We start from the raw sequence: 16544 nt of genomic DNA on the forward strand, positions 1-16544 counted from the left end.
AAATCAACCAAAACAATGGTTACATAACTTGTTATATATGCATAACTTTGTTATGCAGATGCATAATTTGTTATGCAGTCGAGAAAATGGTTGCATAATTCGTTATGCGTCTGCAGAATGTGTTATGCATCTTTTTTGGTGACTGCATAATGGTTATGTAGTCAGTTTTCGAAAATTTTGACTAAAACAATTATCACCTCCGATTTTTTCGTGAAAAACAAAAATTTGATATCGTTGTTTGTACTCGTTGCGTAACTCTCTTAAAAAGATTTCCAACGATATAAAATCTGTAAAATTCTAAGGCGCGGATTTTTAGATATGTTATATCCAAATTGCGTTGTCAATTATACCCCTGATGCATAACCCTCATGAGGATGCATAATCCGTCATGCAGACATTTTTAATAATTTCATATAATTATAGACGTCACGGTACTTAAAATTAATTATGAACTGACAGTGAAAATATTATTTTTTTTGGACCTGCCCTTAATTTTCCCTTTCCAAAAATTACAGGCCCTCGACCACTTAGCTAATGATTCTGTTATTCTAACTTCACATATATTTTGTATATATGGGAATTTTTATACACACATCACATTTTCCCACCGTATTTGAACTTTTCTTCCTATTAGTACACGCCTAATTTTGCGTACCGAACTCATATCTCTAAAACGTTCTGTATTACTGCCGTACCACGAACCGTTGATCAGATTCTTAACCGTTGACAGATTCTTAACCGAATTCGATTTTTATAAAATCCGTATAATACCCGTACATATCCCATTTCGAACGTTTTCGGTACCGCGAATTGCTAACTAGGAGTGGGACCTTGATTCAGTTAAGTGCACTAAGGCCCAGAAGATTTTAAATATGTTGTGCGAAATTTGATTTGAGGATCGAGAATGAACAAACTTTTTTTAATTTTAAAAAGTTAAAAACAAATTGTCATCACAGAATTAAGCATAGATGCAATAAGCTGGCATACATAATTAGTCGGCCATTGCCAAACGTTGGGAGACTACCGACGTTGCAGACTAGTCAAGACTTGATTTTTTACAAAAAGGACTTCATGAGCTGCTATTACAACTTACAACGTTCAAGACACGGACTGTCATCAAGTTTCTAACTTTTTACATTAGCTGACCAAAAACTTCCCCGCAAAAAAATTGCATCACAATATCTGCACATATATATCTATCGTCCGCTTTTCAATCTAGAGAGGGACATTGATGGCCTTCTACCTTTTTAATGAAACCTCCCTGTAAGAAAGAAGAGTGAAATCAAATAAGAAAATGTCGAATAATACGAAAAGGAAATCATATGAACTGATCTATCATGGTTCTTTGTTCTACATAATATACACAAGACATTCACATGCCTGAGTGGCTTGGGGCCTAAGAAGACCTCAATCAACAATTCAGAGAGTTTAACCGTGACATTGCCAATACTATATGCTTCTTGTGGAAGCAAAGTACAGATGTTTAAAAATTTATCGTAAATTTATAACTTCAAACAGGAGAGAAGGTTAAACTTAATCATATCAACAAATATCTGGGAAGGTAAGATGATTCAGACTAAACCATCTTAACAATCATGTATAATAGGAACCCAAGCCCAAAGAACCTAGGAGCTTAACTCCACTTTGTTGATGGTTATTGGTCATCTAATCAACATCTAGCAGTTCAAGTTCACTCTCCAATCAGAACAGGTTCAGGTTCAAATGATAAACCAGCTAAGCAGTAATGCTTGAAGTAATAAATGAACTGTAGGGCTGGTAATAAATGTAATGGCACCTAACCTGAATGCATCTTGAAGCTCTCTATTTTCAGGATCCAGTTTCAAACCATTGGAAAAGGCATCTGCTGCATCGTCAAGCCTCTGCGGCAAGTGCAACAAATATTATCAAAAGGATTTCTTTGCATAAAAAGAAAAGAAAAAAATTAACCGGTACATTCAGAAGTTTGAGTGCTACACCTGCCCTATAATACGCCTTAGGCCAGTCTGGTCTTGCCAACACGCATTGACTAGCATCTTCGAAAGCAGGATCTCCCTTATTTAAATACACATAGCATAAACTCCTGTTGGATAGGACAGCTGCATCACCAGGTTTGATTTCGAGAGCCTGAAGAAAGACAAAAAAATACTAGAGCGATCAACCCATCTATGGGAGAAAAAATACAAGACAGCTTGAAAAGAATAGACTAAGAACCAAAAGAGCTTGAAGATCGATTTCCACATTTGAGATTAATATGCAACGGCAATGTGGAAATTCTCGATATCAGTGGTTCTTATTTTAACTCCACTGTGGGAGAAGCATGTGACTCTGCATATGAATTGAAGTAAGTAACAACTTTAAAACATCAACTGAGATGTACACTTAAGCTGCTTATAGATTCAGCTTCGGTGACAATGATTTAAGAGGAGCAGAAAAGCCACTATTCTGAAACTTGATTGCAGATTCTGAAATTAAGAATAAAAGGAACTTAGCTGACAAAAATAGAATAAAAAATGAAGGCTTGTACCGTATTTCGTTCCTGGATCATGATTTAGCAGATTTACATTCTTGTATAAATGCAATAGCCCATATGATGATATGAATGCTTAAAAATCTCCAATTATAGATGGAGGATGTATTCCTATTTCACCTTCCATTTAAAAGATACCGTAAAATGCAGCTAAAGACTTAAACTTCATTTTGCCTCAAGAAAAAAAAAGGTACCTCTGTGTACCAATATACTGCCTGCCAATACTCCTTCCTCTGGAATGCACTTGTTCCCCTTGATTTTGCCTCAAGAAATTTTTCCTCTGCTTTATGAATCATCTATCAATAAAGAAGATTTAATATAATACATCAACTTATGAATTTGCCTATAAACTACACATTTATGAGCTTCTAGGCATGAAAGTTGGAAGATGCTGAATGCCAACAAGTATGAAATGATAGGAATGTAAATGGTATGCCAGTGAGAATGTAGGAGTTAAATATCGCACACGTTAATAACTACGCGATGTGAGAATACAACCTACGCAAAGAGCATCGCACACAGCAAAGTTGAGATGACACACCAGATGACGTCAGCAAAATCACGAGTAAAGTGTGAAGAATTATGCGAAGAAGGGTGCTATGCGAAGATTAGTGATTGTATATGAGCGAATATGTCGCACAGTGATCCCGAAAATAATGGGATTCTTAGCTGTCATCCACTATGTAAAAATCCTATATAAAGGAGAGAGATCATTGTTTGTGGGAGGATTCTAGGACAAGTCTTGGTAAAGAGATACGAAGAGAGAGAAACTGAGTTTAGGTTTCAAGTAGAATTGTTGTAATACTTGAATCTATTTTGTAAACATTCTTAATCTTTTGTTAATAAAATCAAGAATTCATAATGATCACCTAGAGATTGAACTAGTTATAGTGGAGTGAAGTTGTAAGATTTCTTACAACTACACAGAAGATAGTGAGGTCATTTTGTTTTCAAAATGTTACGACACTATTCAAAACCTCGAGATAGATATACATATTGTATTTACCTTATTCTCAAACTCCGTAGAATTTACATGCTTCATTATTCCATTGACGCTCCAGTCAACATATGAAGGAATAAGAGAAGTCACTGGGAAAAGAATCTCAGCCCCTTGCAGATTACCGTGAACAGCTGCAATTTCTACTGGCTTTAGTCCGTGCTGTAACATGAAAAAGTTTACTTTCTTAGGCCAGACAACCATAGGTGATATCGACGAATCATCTCATAGTGTACCAGCATTTCACTTCAAATTATGAGAACGAACGTAAAACTAAACAGAGGATTGCGCCTTTCAAGCCGAAGGACGCAGTAATGAGAACAATCCATGTAATTGCTCATCTCAAAGTGGCCCATGGAGCATATCAAAACTTAGAAGTACCAAGTTATGTCAATGGATGATGTCCCATAAACGAACAAAGACCAAAAGTACAACTAGCTTACTATATTTGTAACTTTGGATCTGCACCAGCCTCAACCAGTAGCTTAATGATTTGTGCTTCCCCTACTTGAGCTGCAAGTGGTAAAGCTTTTATTCCTTCTGGTCCCCCATTTGGATCAGCTCCGGCCTACAGAGATGCCAAAGGATTTAATAGTAAAAGTTACATTGGGTATGCTTACAAACCCAAAAAATTGTAGAATACACATACTTTGAGCAGTCCACAACCACAAGCAGACACCAAACAATCCCTAAATACCCACTCAAAAAAAATGGAGCCATGACAAGCATAACAAGTTCCTTAATATACATCAGAAGTCAAGTACAAGAAATTTAGCTTGAATAGATTAAAAAAAAATAGAGAAAGTTCTACACAATTGTGCATAATATGAGATTGAATCATACAAACTAGACTAAAGAGATGTAAATAAAGTCCAGCAAGAAGGTAGAGAAATAAGTCTACCTTCAGTAATTGCTCCATGCATCGCCAAGATAGGGAACCGATAGATGCCAGAAGTGGACTAAATGTATCATGGAATACCAAATTAGGCTGCAAAGACAAAACAAAAGGTAGATTCAGTAAAAGGAATGCTTCTATGTTATTATTGGTTTCACGTAACAAGAATTTACATAGAGAGGTGTATTATGATCAGACAGTCTAGCTGGCATTATAAGTTTCTAACAATTAACAATAAGCTGCGGGGCCGAAACAGGGGCGGAGCCAGGATTCAAGAAATGGGTGGGCAAGTTGCCAATCAACACATACTTTAGGGGGTGCAAAAGGGCTAAAATGACCAAAAATGGGATCAATTAGTTGAAATTAGGCTTGGGTGCTCACATTTGAGGGGGTGCAATTGCACACCCTCCTCTCCATGTGGCTCCGCCCCTGGGACGAAACTAAAAGCAACATTAGGAAATGTAGGCTTTTAGTTTTATCAAAAGAGCTTACGATACACATTCTACCGTATATAGAGGATATAGCTTAAAAAAGTTCTGTAGTTGAATTAAAAATATACATATGTCGTGATCAAGCAGTTCAGGATAAAACTTGGTTTACCATTTAGAGATCACTTTGAATATTTGTAAACAGAAAGCCACACCTGTTAGTGTGGAAAAGGCAAATGCTACTCACGTTGGCACCATGATCCATAAGAACTTTCACAGCATCGTGATCGCCAGCAGTCGCAGCATATTGTAGTGGTGAGCCGAAATTATTGATTACATCCACATTAATACCTTTTGAAAGTAACAAGGGTATGAAATGTTTATGTCCTGCATCACGAAAAAAATATCAAGGACCTCATTCAGTCTACTTTAAAATATCCGAATAACACATTTGGAAAGTTATCAGATAAGTTGCAATGCAACCTACCACTCATTGTGACGTAATGCAGAGGACTAGTATTTGAATCATCAAGTATTTCAGGATTGGCACCCATTTCAAGAAGATATTCCACAGCGGCCAAACGCCCTTCTGCAAATGCATGGGATAGGGGAGTTTGACCTGTGAAACACATTACCGCAAATTGCATGATTACACAACTCGTATTAACAGGTTTTAAGAATATAAACTTCAACTTCAATTATTAGAACTAATGCTTCAGAGGACCAGAAGTCATTATTAATTAGATTAACCCACTCAGCAATGTACTAGACCCCTTATTCAATCCAAAAACCAAAATACAAAGTATATTCACCCACAGGTCAATGTCTTTGTCAACATCTAAAAATTCCCTCAAATTCTCACTGCAACTACCAGAAACAACACAAAACAAAACTAACTTTGTGGAAAATCATTCAATTCCCTAATTATCTCCGAAAATCCCCAAACATTAAAAATTACATCAATCGAAAAGCAATTATTTCCAATTTCAGCTCTTAAAAACCTAATAGAAACATTTAAGTGAAAAATAAATCAAAAAAACCAAACATACGAGTTACAATCAAAAAGTCTATTCAACATGTCGAATCATCAAAAATGTGAAATAAGTCAATTGAAAGTATACCTGCTCCATCTTTAACATCAATTTCAACTTTCATATCTTCAATCAAGTACTTAACTGTGGCTGGTATTCCATCTCCAATTAAATGATCCAGTACTGCTGCAAATTCTGATCCAAAACACAACATCATCAAAAAAAAAAAAAAAAATCAGAGTAGAAACTGATACCTACTTTTGAGTTGTTCGAGATCACCGTCATGAGCAGCACAGAGTAAGATCTTGGCTGTAAAAACGAAGCACAAACCAACGGATTTAGTAAAGAGGTAATAATATGAAAGATGAGGCAAAAAAAAGTGTGTGAAACGGTACAGACCTGCAGCTGGAGCATACTCCATGGTGAGAGAAGAAGAAGATGAAGAAGAAGAAGAAGAAAAAGATAAGAAATGAGAAGAGAAGAAGAGAGTTTTATGAAAAGGAGCGCCAAGGATCTGACGTTGCAGCGAAGCAGTTGGGACGGGACTGGGAATTAATAGTGTTGAGTCAAAATAGGTCTCGACCTAGTCAGTCAAGTCTTACTTATAGGGTCCAAGGGAATATGCCGGTCTCTAACCGACGTGGCATCCCGAGCTTATTTGGGCTATGTGGAAGAAACAAGTTACACCAAAGCCATTCACTTCATTGCTGGCTGCGGCTAAGGATCTTATCAACAAGTTTTCTTCTGGCTGTTTTGAAGGAAACTTCAAACAGGAAAGAAGGTTAAACTTAACATATCAACAAACATCCTGGAAGGTAAGACGATTCGGAATCATCAAAGTTCAAGTTCTGGTGTTGTTGGGAGTTGTAAGTGGTATGAGCTCGACTCTACATATTTATTATAAACTTAGATGTTACTCTGATAATTTCCCTGTCAAATCTATGAATAACTGACCAAATGAGACCGACTTGGACTCGAAAGAGCTGGAGAATTCGAAACAACTTGCCATTAACATTACAAACAGCATCCACTGCTTACAGAAATTTAAACACCACAATTCCAAAAACTGCAAGAAAAACTTCTGAAAAGATAATTAAACCTGAGTATGGTTTTAACAGGAAATGGATTCAGGATGTGTTCCACGAAAGTCAAGGGACAACAGAGAAAAACTGAAAGGAACTTCACAATAGTAATTGTAACTAGATGTGCAAAATGATTCCAAGAGAATTCAACACACTTGCTCACTTACTAGGGAATACTTGAGATATTGCATCAGTAAGCAGTATTACTTCTTCTTTTGTCTGCCCTGTTTTCCAAACCCTGAAATCAGGTTCAAACCAGTCCCTGCTCTTCCATGCTTTGAGAACGGTCCTTGAACTTCTTGACAAGGATCTAGATAAAATACCATATGGTGCTCTCAGGGTTATCAAGAATTAGGTTTCCATCGTAGTCGTCATCATCATCTAAACATGACAAGATTTAGACAAGTTTTATTCAGACAATTTTGGTAAACAAAAACGAATACTGTAGTAAGAGGTTTAAAATGCGACAGAAATAAACGATAGTACAATCTTACTACAGCATGGTGGCAAAAAAAATAAAATTATAAAGAGGAGTTGAAATCGAAATATGTTTACCATTATGGTTCTCTGGTTCAGAAACAACAATTCAAGGGTCTCGGTTGAAAGAGCTGCTGAGCTATATGGCTTACAGATATTAGCTGATAGGATTCAAGGTGACCTAGGAAATGTGACTGGGTTTGTTATGTTAACTCGTGAACCCATCATACAGAGAACAGATGACCGTTTAAAACAAGTATTTTGTTGGCTCATGATAAAGGGACGTCGGTTGTTCAAGGTATTGTCAGCACTTGCTTTTAGGAATATAAGTTTGACTAAGATCGAAAGTGAACAACATAGGAATTATGCTATTAGGTGTGTTGACGATGCTAATGTGGGTACAGCTAAACATTTAGAGAATATGTTTTATATTGATTTTGAAGCATTAATGATTGAGGTTAGATCTCAAAGTGCTTCTGTATTGATTTTTCATCCCTAATATAAAGTTCTTTATCATATACTTCTATTATACCTAGAACTGTTGAGGTTACAGAATACCAAAAACGGCCATGTCAGGAGAAAACTCTACTGCAAGTGATGGTGTTATGGGGAACCTGTTAACGGAAACAAAGAGGTTCTGAAGTGTGACTTCTGTGGTCTTGTGTCCAGAGGAGGCGTTAACCGATTCAAACACCATTTAGTTAGTGATTATAAAACTTTTCGATTCAAGGGCGTGAGTGAGTGTTAGGAAGTTTCTGCATTAGTGAAAGATGAAATAAATATATGATTTTATGACTGCAAATACTGGTGCAACTGTAGCAAAGAAGCAACAAAAGGAAAAAATGTTGACGTCAATATATATGAAGATGAAGTAGAAGAAATCGAGCGTCAACCGGGTATTATGGTGAAGAAGAAAGGACCTACGGATAGTTTCTGTAGCTCCAAGTACGCGCTAATTTTGCTGCAAAAACACCTGAAGATAAAGAACGTGGCAAACCTTAAGCAGGATAATGGACAAGAAATGGTTGGATCAACTTCAACAACTATTGCATGCTGCAGCAGACTATCTTAACCCACAAGAGTATTGGGCAACACCTGCAAGTCCTGAGGAGATTGAATCTGACGAAGCTATTAAAGAAGGATTATTGGAATGCACTCGCAAACAAGATTATAAATGAACTTGATCCGCACTGCAGTAGGAGAGGGCGACTAGGAAGAGCCAATGGCATAGTGTTGAGTGGTAGAAGAGACTATGCTAAGTTTAATAATCATACAAAGTTGAGTGATCTTGTATATGTTCAATAACACAAGAGACTCGGGAAGCGTTTCAAAGAACGCGTAATGGGGTAAGAGATGGATCCAATTGTGCTAAAGACATTGGAAAAATTTCAAGATTGGCTAGATCCTCGATGATGCTAGAGATGATCCTGTAGAAGGAACACATTTTACTTTTGGAACACTTGAAAACGCAGAAGGACATCAACAAGGACACTGTGTCGTGCTTGTTCATCCCAACAAGTTCAGTTGTCAGGATCCGAAACCGATAACGATGATGTTGATGTTATTTATACAACTGATGATGATGACTTCAATGATGGATTAGTTCTGGGGATGAAGAGGACTTATGGGGGAAATTGGGAGTGGTTGCAGTGGTTCTGGGGATGAAGAGGACCTTGCTCATTCTCCAGCTCTATTGGTTTATTTATGCTTTTGCAGTTTCCATATTTTCTAGTTTAGATACTACTGTGCTAGAGTCTAGAGTGTCAAGTGTCAACTACAATAATGAACTAAACTCACGTTTATTAATATTGTTAGGTTGTTAAGTGAAAAAGAAAATGTGAATACTGTCACAGACTCATGGAGGTATATCTCTCTCTACGTAACCCATTATTACGGAAGAAATTTGTATCAACAACAAATGAAAGAACAACAGAGTACCTTGATCCGCATTCTCCGCTCCGACAAGACTTTGACAGCTGCGCTCAGGCATCCTAATCCCGTTCAGACCTTGCTCATTCCCCAGCTCCGATTCCACGGGATTGTCTACATGTTTGAAGACATCATTTAGGTTTTAAGAAATCAAATATAATAATATCAGGTTTTGGTTAAGGAATGCCGAAATAAAACCAGGCAGACCTTGCTCATTCTCCAGCTCCATACTGTCATTCCAAACCCGGTCCACATTATCAGTGGACTGTGCAGTACCTTGATCCTCATCCTCCTCATTTTCGGCTTCCATGGGACTTTGATGTCTGAGATCAGAATGCATCCTCTCCTCCCACACCAACCCCATGGCAGGGTAATTACAATTGTTAGCAGTATAATCAAGAAAGTTCTTTACTCTGGGACCTTTACGACTACAAGTATGGATTTCAATCATGTCCTTCAACTTAGTTTCATCAACATTTATAATCCCAAATTGTTTTGGAGCCAAATCGGGTCGATGGTAGGAGCATTTCTCAAAGAAATGCAATATGGTCCTAGTTGCTGCAAATTTACCCAGCTCCCTATAATCGGATGGAATAAAATTGTTTTCTAGCCTCTGATAAGGCATCCCATACCACCTGCAACAGAAAACCAAAAATTACATTTAGAAGCAAAACAAAAATTACATTTGAAAAAAAAAAATAGAGATGAAAAAACAAGCAAAATTTACATCATCTTCTAACAGATTCTCCAATATTTCGGCAAAATCTAACCCATGTTTGAGAAAACTTTTGAGCATGATATGCGACCATTCAGCCATGAGAGGGAACTTCATGGGCAATGACCATTCAGGTTTGTTGATTGCAACCACTGTCAACAATTTAGGGATGTGCTCAAAGAAGAAGAGCTACAAAAGAGAAAGATTTACGTTCAGGTTATTCTAATTGTCAAACAAAAGCAAACATTTAAAAAGAGCTAGCAAAGAAACCAAACTTACAAGAAGGGGGTAGAGCTGGGAACGAAATTGCAATTCATCTGGCTTCTTAGGATTCCCATGTGCTTTGAATTGTTTTTCCTGGATGCACGCGAGTTCTGCGTGTAGGTTTGCCAATGAGGCAGCACCCCACGCATACTGGTGAATGTTTGTAACGTCAGAAAGAAGGGGCAAGTACCTGGTAGAGGCTTTCCCATCCAACTCTGGGACGACAAAACAGTGAAGATGATACAGCATGTATGCACAAATGTGTTGACGGACTTCTTCAGTGAGTTCCACACTGTCATTCCCAATGTTCCTATACAGTTTTTTGAGAGCAGACAAATTTATGTTGCCATTGACATCCATTATAGCATCACCCTTTAGTGGTTTATAGCCGAATATACGTTCAAATTGTTCACGAGCATCAAAAACTTCACCGCTGACTCTTTTGCCATTGATAGGCAACCCGGTTAGATAAAAAACATCTTGCAACCCGTATGATAGCTTGATATCGTTGAAAAAAAACACCTTATCCTCTTTATTGTAAAACCAGAGTAATTCATTGAGCAATTGGAACGATCGATGGATTGGAAACTTCAAACCTCGATCATTTTCTTGATGGAGGAACTCCAATCCCATGCCTTTAACATAGTGGAGCACGGCTTTACTCGGTTTCCAGTCGTCGATGTTATTTATGTACTCTGTTGTACTATCTATCTTGTATGTCACCATCCTACCAGTTGTAATTGTAGTTGTAGTTGCACTGGAGGAGGTAGAAACGGCCTTCTGCGCAAACCAATTGGAGATGAGGATGTCCTATTTCACACGAACATCTGCGTTGATGAAAATCCGAAACTTCCAAACCTGACAATTAACACTGCCCTTTACTTCACAGCTAAAATTTCCTACTACCCACAACTTGAAAAAAAAAATGGAGGATTTGAAGGGACTCGTGTAAGTGAACCTAATAATTTCATGGTACAAGCAAAAATAGAATTCTTTATGACGTTCTACAAACAGTTACCAACCCATAACATGCTACAACTTGATTTGTTTAAAATTATCAAAAATTGGGAAAACCCACATCATACATTCGTGACCCTAACACTTATTACTAAGAAACGAAACACAAATGAGTCATTTCAACTTATATAAATTAAAACCCTAGTTCAATCAGAGAGCTCAAATCATACAGATTGGATTATGAATTGGAAAAGAAATTAAAAAAGTTAGACCAAAAGACTAACCTGATAATGATAACGAATCCCCCAAATGGTTTAGTTCTTTAGACCCCAAATCGTTTTCCCCTTAAGCTTTGCTCTAATGAAATTTGGTTATGTGTATAGATAGCTGTGAAACAGTAGGATCTTAGCTGTGAAAAGAAAGAAGAAACGAGCGAAATTAATAAAAGATAATGGAAACGAAGAGAGAAAAGAGTGTGAAAGTAAACTCTGATAGGGTTATAGATAATACGGACTTGAAGCTTTAATATGATCGATCCATGGTGAGAGAAGAAGAGAAGATGAAGAGGAAATGAGGAGAGAAGAGAGAGGCTTTTAAAGGCGCGCCAAAGATTTGACGGTACAGAGAAAATGAACCGGTTGGTTGGATGTTGACTCCTCCGTTCTCTAATCAGTCACGTTTTGCCAAAGACGCACAATCAGGGTATAAACAAAATAATTTGGGGATATGATTCACATACTTATAGTCATGTTAAGGGGTGTTTTTCTTGGGGACGAAAGTATTAAACTACCATTTAAAAACAACAGTAAATGGGTCATTTGACCAAAAAGACACTTTTCTGGTTTATATGGGCGAGGAAACTTTTCTCTTAGGTGAAATAAACGGGAGATATTTAAAAGTGTAACTGTCAGGATTACCCTTTATCAATTTTCTCTCTATTTTCTCTTCGCCATCTCAAAAAAACAGCAGTCACACCGATCGATTTATCCCCCTTCTATTTTTCTCCACCACAATCATCATGTTGCAACCTGAAATTGGTTTCTCCACCGTCTTTATCATCTTTATCTACCATTTTCATCGTCGTTTTCTACCGTCTACATCAACAGTACCATCATCTTTGTCCACCGCCTACATCAACATTATCATCATAATTGAAATTGAAGACTCCATTGTTGAAATTGGTTTCTCCGCCGCCTGCAAACACCATCTCGAGCAGCCTAATTAGGGTTTGAATAAATCAATTTCACAAAATGTCACCTAGAACTCGTAAGTTCCCAAACCCTAACTCAATTTTGAAACTGGTTTGCATCTTGCTGTTGTATCTGTATTGAGTTTCGGTTTTCAAAATTGCATGCTTAAATTTTTGAATTGGTTGAAGTACCTAGGTGTAATTGTATACATCATGCTTTACAAACTAATCAAATTAAAATTATGAGTACATGAAACCCACTTTTAATTTGCTTAAATTTGTCTAATTTTGTTTCAATTGAAGTTAGGGTTTGGAACAATAGTTTATTCTTTTGCTTACATAATGGTTTATACTTTGTTGAGTTTGTTTACAACTTGGTTTATAGTCTGGTGGAATGGTGTACATATATGCATCCTTGTTTACATTTTGTTAAATCTGAACCTATACGATTTTGTACATATTTGAATTTGTTTTCATCTAATTGTAAATCCCGATGCACATGGTTCCATCATGTGTTCTCGCTGGATGAAACTGGTTTCCCTAGTATGGGCAAAGGATTTGTTGCTCTACAGACTTGCCGCGGGCAGGTCGATCGGGTAAGGGAGAAGTTGGGCCGCCAATGTGCATGTTGACGCCTCTTTGATCATTACAGGGAAGATCTCAGCCGTCCAACTAGGCTGGCTAAGTTGAACGATCATGATGTATTTAAGACCCTTTTTAACGGTATTAGCTCGTTTGAGCTTATTTTCGAATATCGGGAACACCCATATTAGGGTTGACGTTCAGAGCGCTTGAAAGTTAATTAAATATGACTCGATCGACTTGAAAAAGCGGGGGTCTAACAACCACACCCAATATTTCGATTAGAAATCTGTATGGACTAACTCCAATATACTTTCTAGAGAATTAACTAGACAGTCAGACTCAATCTAGGCAAAAGTATATCGAGGAGTTAATATCTGTTCTCTTGATTTGATCTTTACTCAAGCGAATAGAAATCTACGAGTCTTTATCAAATACAAGGAATAAACTTGGATGGTACCAAAGACCAATATCCAAGGATCAATCAATATCCAATCAACAACCAAAGGTTGGATTTCAGTATTGATCGATACTACACACAACCTGTATTATTTCAATTATATAACAAAATATAATGCGGAATAGAAATAACACGGACATCAAAAATTTTGTTAACGAGGAAACCGCAAATGCAGAAAAACCCCGGGACCTAGTCCAGATTGAACACCACACTGTATTAAGCCGCTACAGACACTAGCCTACTACAAACTAATTTCGGTCTGGACTGTAGTTGAACCCTAATCAATATCACACTGATTCAAGGTACAGTTGCGCTCCTTACGTCTTTGATCCCAGCAGGATACTATGCACTTGATTCCCTTAGTTGATCTTACCCACAACCATGAGTTGCTACGACCCAAAGTCGAAGACTTTAATAAACAAATCTGTATCATACAGAAAAGTATACAATAATAGATAAATATGTCTCCCACAGATAAACCTACAAGTTTTGTACCGTCTTTTGATAAAATCAAGGTGAACAGGAACCAATTGACAAACCGGACTTATATTCCCAAAGAACAGCGTAGTATTATCAATCACCTCACAATAATCTAAATCGTATAGTAGCGAAACTAGATATTGCGGAATCACAAACGATGAGACGAAGATGTTAGTGATTTCTTTTTATCTTTCTATATCGGAGATATAATCTCAAGCAAATCTTACAATTGAACTCGTACGATAGAAAATGGCAAGATCGGTGATAGACGCATTTATGTGTCTAATTTGTCCTCAATGTTTCGTATTGTTGGTACTCGTTTTCGTCCTTATTATGGTGTTTTGTGTATTTTTAGGTATTTTTGGAAAATAAATATTGTTGGAAAAATCGTCTCGAAAAATCACTCGGAACACCCCCGGATGACACTTGCTATACGGAGCCCAGATTTGGTTAAGGGGCACCTCAATTACTAAGGGGCACCCCAAAAAGGCAGCCGCTATTCGCCCCCACAGCTGGTTAGAGGGACACCATCTTCTTCAATTGAAACTTAAAAATTGGCGGGAAAAATGTGGCAGCTCTCTGAGAATGTTTCGATCGAAATTTGAAGATGTTCTAGGTGGACTAAAGGGCTGAAACTTCATGGGTAGTTGTGATATGTCATAAAAGAGCTGGTATGGGTGTTTGTTTCGATCAAATTTGGCTGGAAAATCCGTGACAAGGAATCAGGGCAGCCCGTGCATGAGAAGAATAGTTCACGGGTTTTGGAAGATTTATGCGTGTTCTGCTCGTGTATGATGACTCTAGCAACACTCTGGACCGTGAAGAAGATAAATGAGGAGATTTTGCAGCTCTAGAAACACGTGAGAAGCTAAAACAGGGAAGAAAATATTCCTAGAATATTTTTCTTCATTGCCGATTTTAATGAAAATTTGTGAGAGTTATGGCATTTTTTTTTTCTGATGTTGAGTATATATAGGGTGAGGGGATCATAGAGAAGGGAGACAGAGAGATTGGGAGAGAAAAAGAGCACCACAGAGCAAAAAATCAAATTTGCAGAGCTGCCATTTCTGCTGCTGCAAAACTGAAGAACACGTAGAACGGACCTGCACCAGCAGTCGTTTTTGAACAGTGACAACAACTCATTCTGTGGGTCGCAGTTTACAGGCAGACTTAAAAACGCAACAACAACAGTAGGACTCTTTGTAACGGTTTTTGCAACAGTTATAAGCGTTGCAAACCCGATTTTTATTATAATTCTCCCTTATTCATCATTTGTAACCCTTTGAGCATAAATGAAACCAACTTTTGAGCGTGTTTCCAACATGATGAGCGGCTAATTCTCTCGTAACCAAGGCAATGGATGAAGCTATTCACACATGAACAATGGGTAAGTATTTCATTTTCTCTAATATTTAATTATAATTCACTCAATCACTGCTTTTGCAGAGTTCTTTAATGTTTACATAATTTTCTTCATTAGTTGTGATTCAATTAGATAGGTTATGCTTTGGTTAGATAATTTATGCTTAGGGGATACAATTAATTTTTGATAATATGTTTGATTATTTGTGGATTAAGAAATAAAGGATTAAAAGGATAATTAGAGTTATGAAATATTTGACATCATTCATGTGTAATAGTGGATTCTAGTGTCTTGGTTATTTTCCAATCACTTGAAATCAATTTTGAGTTAAGTTTTCTATATTTTTAAGTTCTATTAAGTCTAGAATTCATTGCCTTCACAAGCCTCAACGAACTCTTTACTACAACATCATTGAAAATACCATCAATTGGATCGCTCAACTACAAGAGAAGTAGTTTCGTTTGGCTTCATAATCCCAATAAAGTCTTTAAGTCGTTAACCGACAGGGTCTCGAGAAGAAACCTACGGTTAAAGGAGAATCGACTTTAGGAAAACCAACTAGTATCACACAGGAGGTGTGGGGATTAGTTTTTCCAGTTTCTAGACGTCTCCCTTATATAGTTTTCAAATCAGGGTTTGCAATCCAAGTTACCTTGGTAACATAGCATTCAATATTCACCGTTAGATGAAAAACCTGATTTATCCAAGCTAATATCTTTCAACTGTTAGATCGAAACTTAGCTTGTCACACACACAAATGAAATGTATTCATTTAGGTTTGAGTAACCGTACCTAAACGTGTACACTTAGTTGGTTCACAAATAGTTAACCAATGGTTAGCCATATGAGCACTTTCATATTAACCGTATTCATCTTTCTCATAACTAGTTCAAATGACTCATAAGAACTAGTTCAAGAGTTGTTCAATTGCTTAGATCTTTATACATAGACACAATTGAAACAAAATCGGTTTGATTCACTTGAATCAATTCATGAACAATATAGCCACAGTTTCCAAAGATTGCATTCCTTATTGATTTATTGTTTAAATTCATGAAACTACCGACTTGAGAAATATAACCAGCTTGGATACGCGTATGGGTATGCATACCTTATCTACTAGATTTGAGTTGGTTTTGGTTTCCAAACTCGGCAGAACTTTTCGAGT

At 37.1% G+C, this 16544-nt stretch overlaps 3 protein-coding genes across 3 annotated transcripts; all 3 read right to left on the reverse strand.

The window, feature by feature from the left end:
- Positions 1-905: 905 nt before the first annotated feature.
- Positions 906-7236, reverse strand: LOC113319453 (putative ankyrin repeat protein RF_1087). The gene is made up of 13 exons (XM_026567708.1): positions 7128-7236; positions 6278-6283; positions 6137-6187; positions 5969-6073; positions 5335-5466; positions 5095-5234; positions 4426-4512; positions 3968-4092; positions 3534-3686; positions 2722-2823; positions 1977-2124; positions 1801-1880; positions 906-1261 (listed from the first exon to the last, which is right to left on the reverse strand). Exons 4-9 carry the CDS (start codon positions 6000-6002, stop codon positions 3677-3679), a joined length of 528 nt encoding a protein of 175 aa, XP_026423493.1. The 5' UTR covers positions 6003-6073; positions 6137-6187; positions 6278-6283; positions 7128-7236; the 3' UTR covers positions 906-1261; positions 1801-1880; positions 1977-2124; positions 2722-2823; positions 3534-3676.
- LOC113272827 (protein STIP1 homolog) lies at positions 1719-3569 on the reverse strand. Its single transcript, XM_026522626.1, has 4 exons — positions 3534-3569; positions 2722-2823; positions 1948-2124; positions 1719-1880 (listed from the first exon to the last, which is right to left on the reverse strand). The coding sequence occupies exons 1-4, from the start codon at positions 3567-3569 to the stop codon at positions 1719-1721; spliced, it is 477 nt and encodes a 158-aa protein (XP_026378411.1).
- On the reverse strand, positions 6863-11955 carry LOC113319446 (protein MAIN-LIKE 1-like). Its single transcript, XM_026567701.1, has 7 exons — positions 11817-11955; positions 11587-11711; positions 10361-11203; positions 10137-10270; positions 9574-10001; positions 9376-9480; positions 6863-7341 (listed from the first exon to the last, which is right to left on the reverse strand). Exons 3-7 carry the CDS (start codon positions 11069-11071, stop codon positions 7271-7273), a joined length of 1449 nt encoding a protein of 482 aa, XP_026423486.1. The 5' UTR covers positions 11072-11203; positions 11587-11711; positions 11817-11955; the 3' UTR covers positions 6863-7270.
- Between the last annotated feature and the right edge of the window lie 4589 nt (positions 11956-16544).

This window comes from Papaver somniferum, chromosome 1, assembly GCF_003573695.1.
Source record: "Papaver somniferum cultivar HN1 chromosome 1, ASM357369v1, whole genome shotgun sequence".
In the NCBI taxonomy this organism is placed as follows: Eukaryota; Viridiplantae; Streptophyta; class Magnoliopsida; order Ranunculales; family Papaveraceae; genus Papaver; species Papaver somniferum.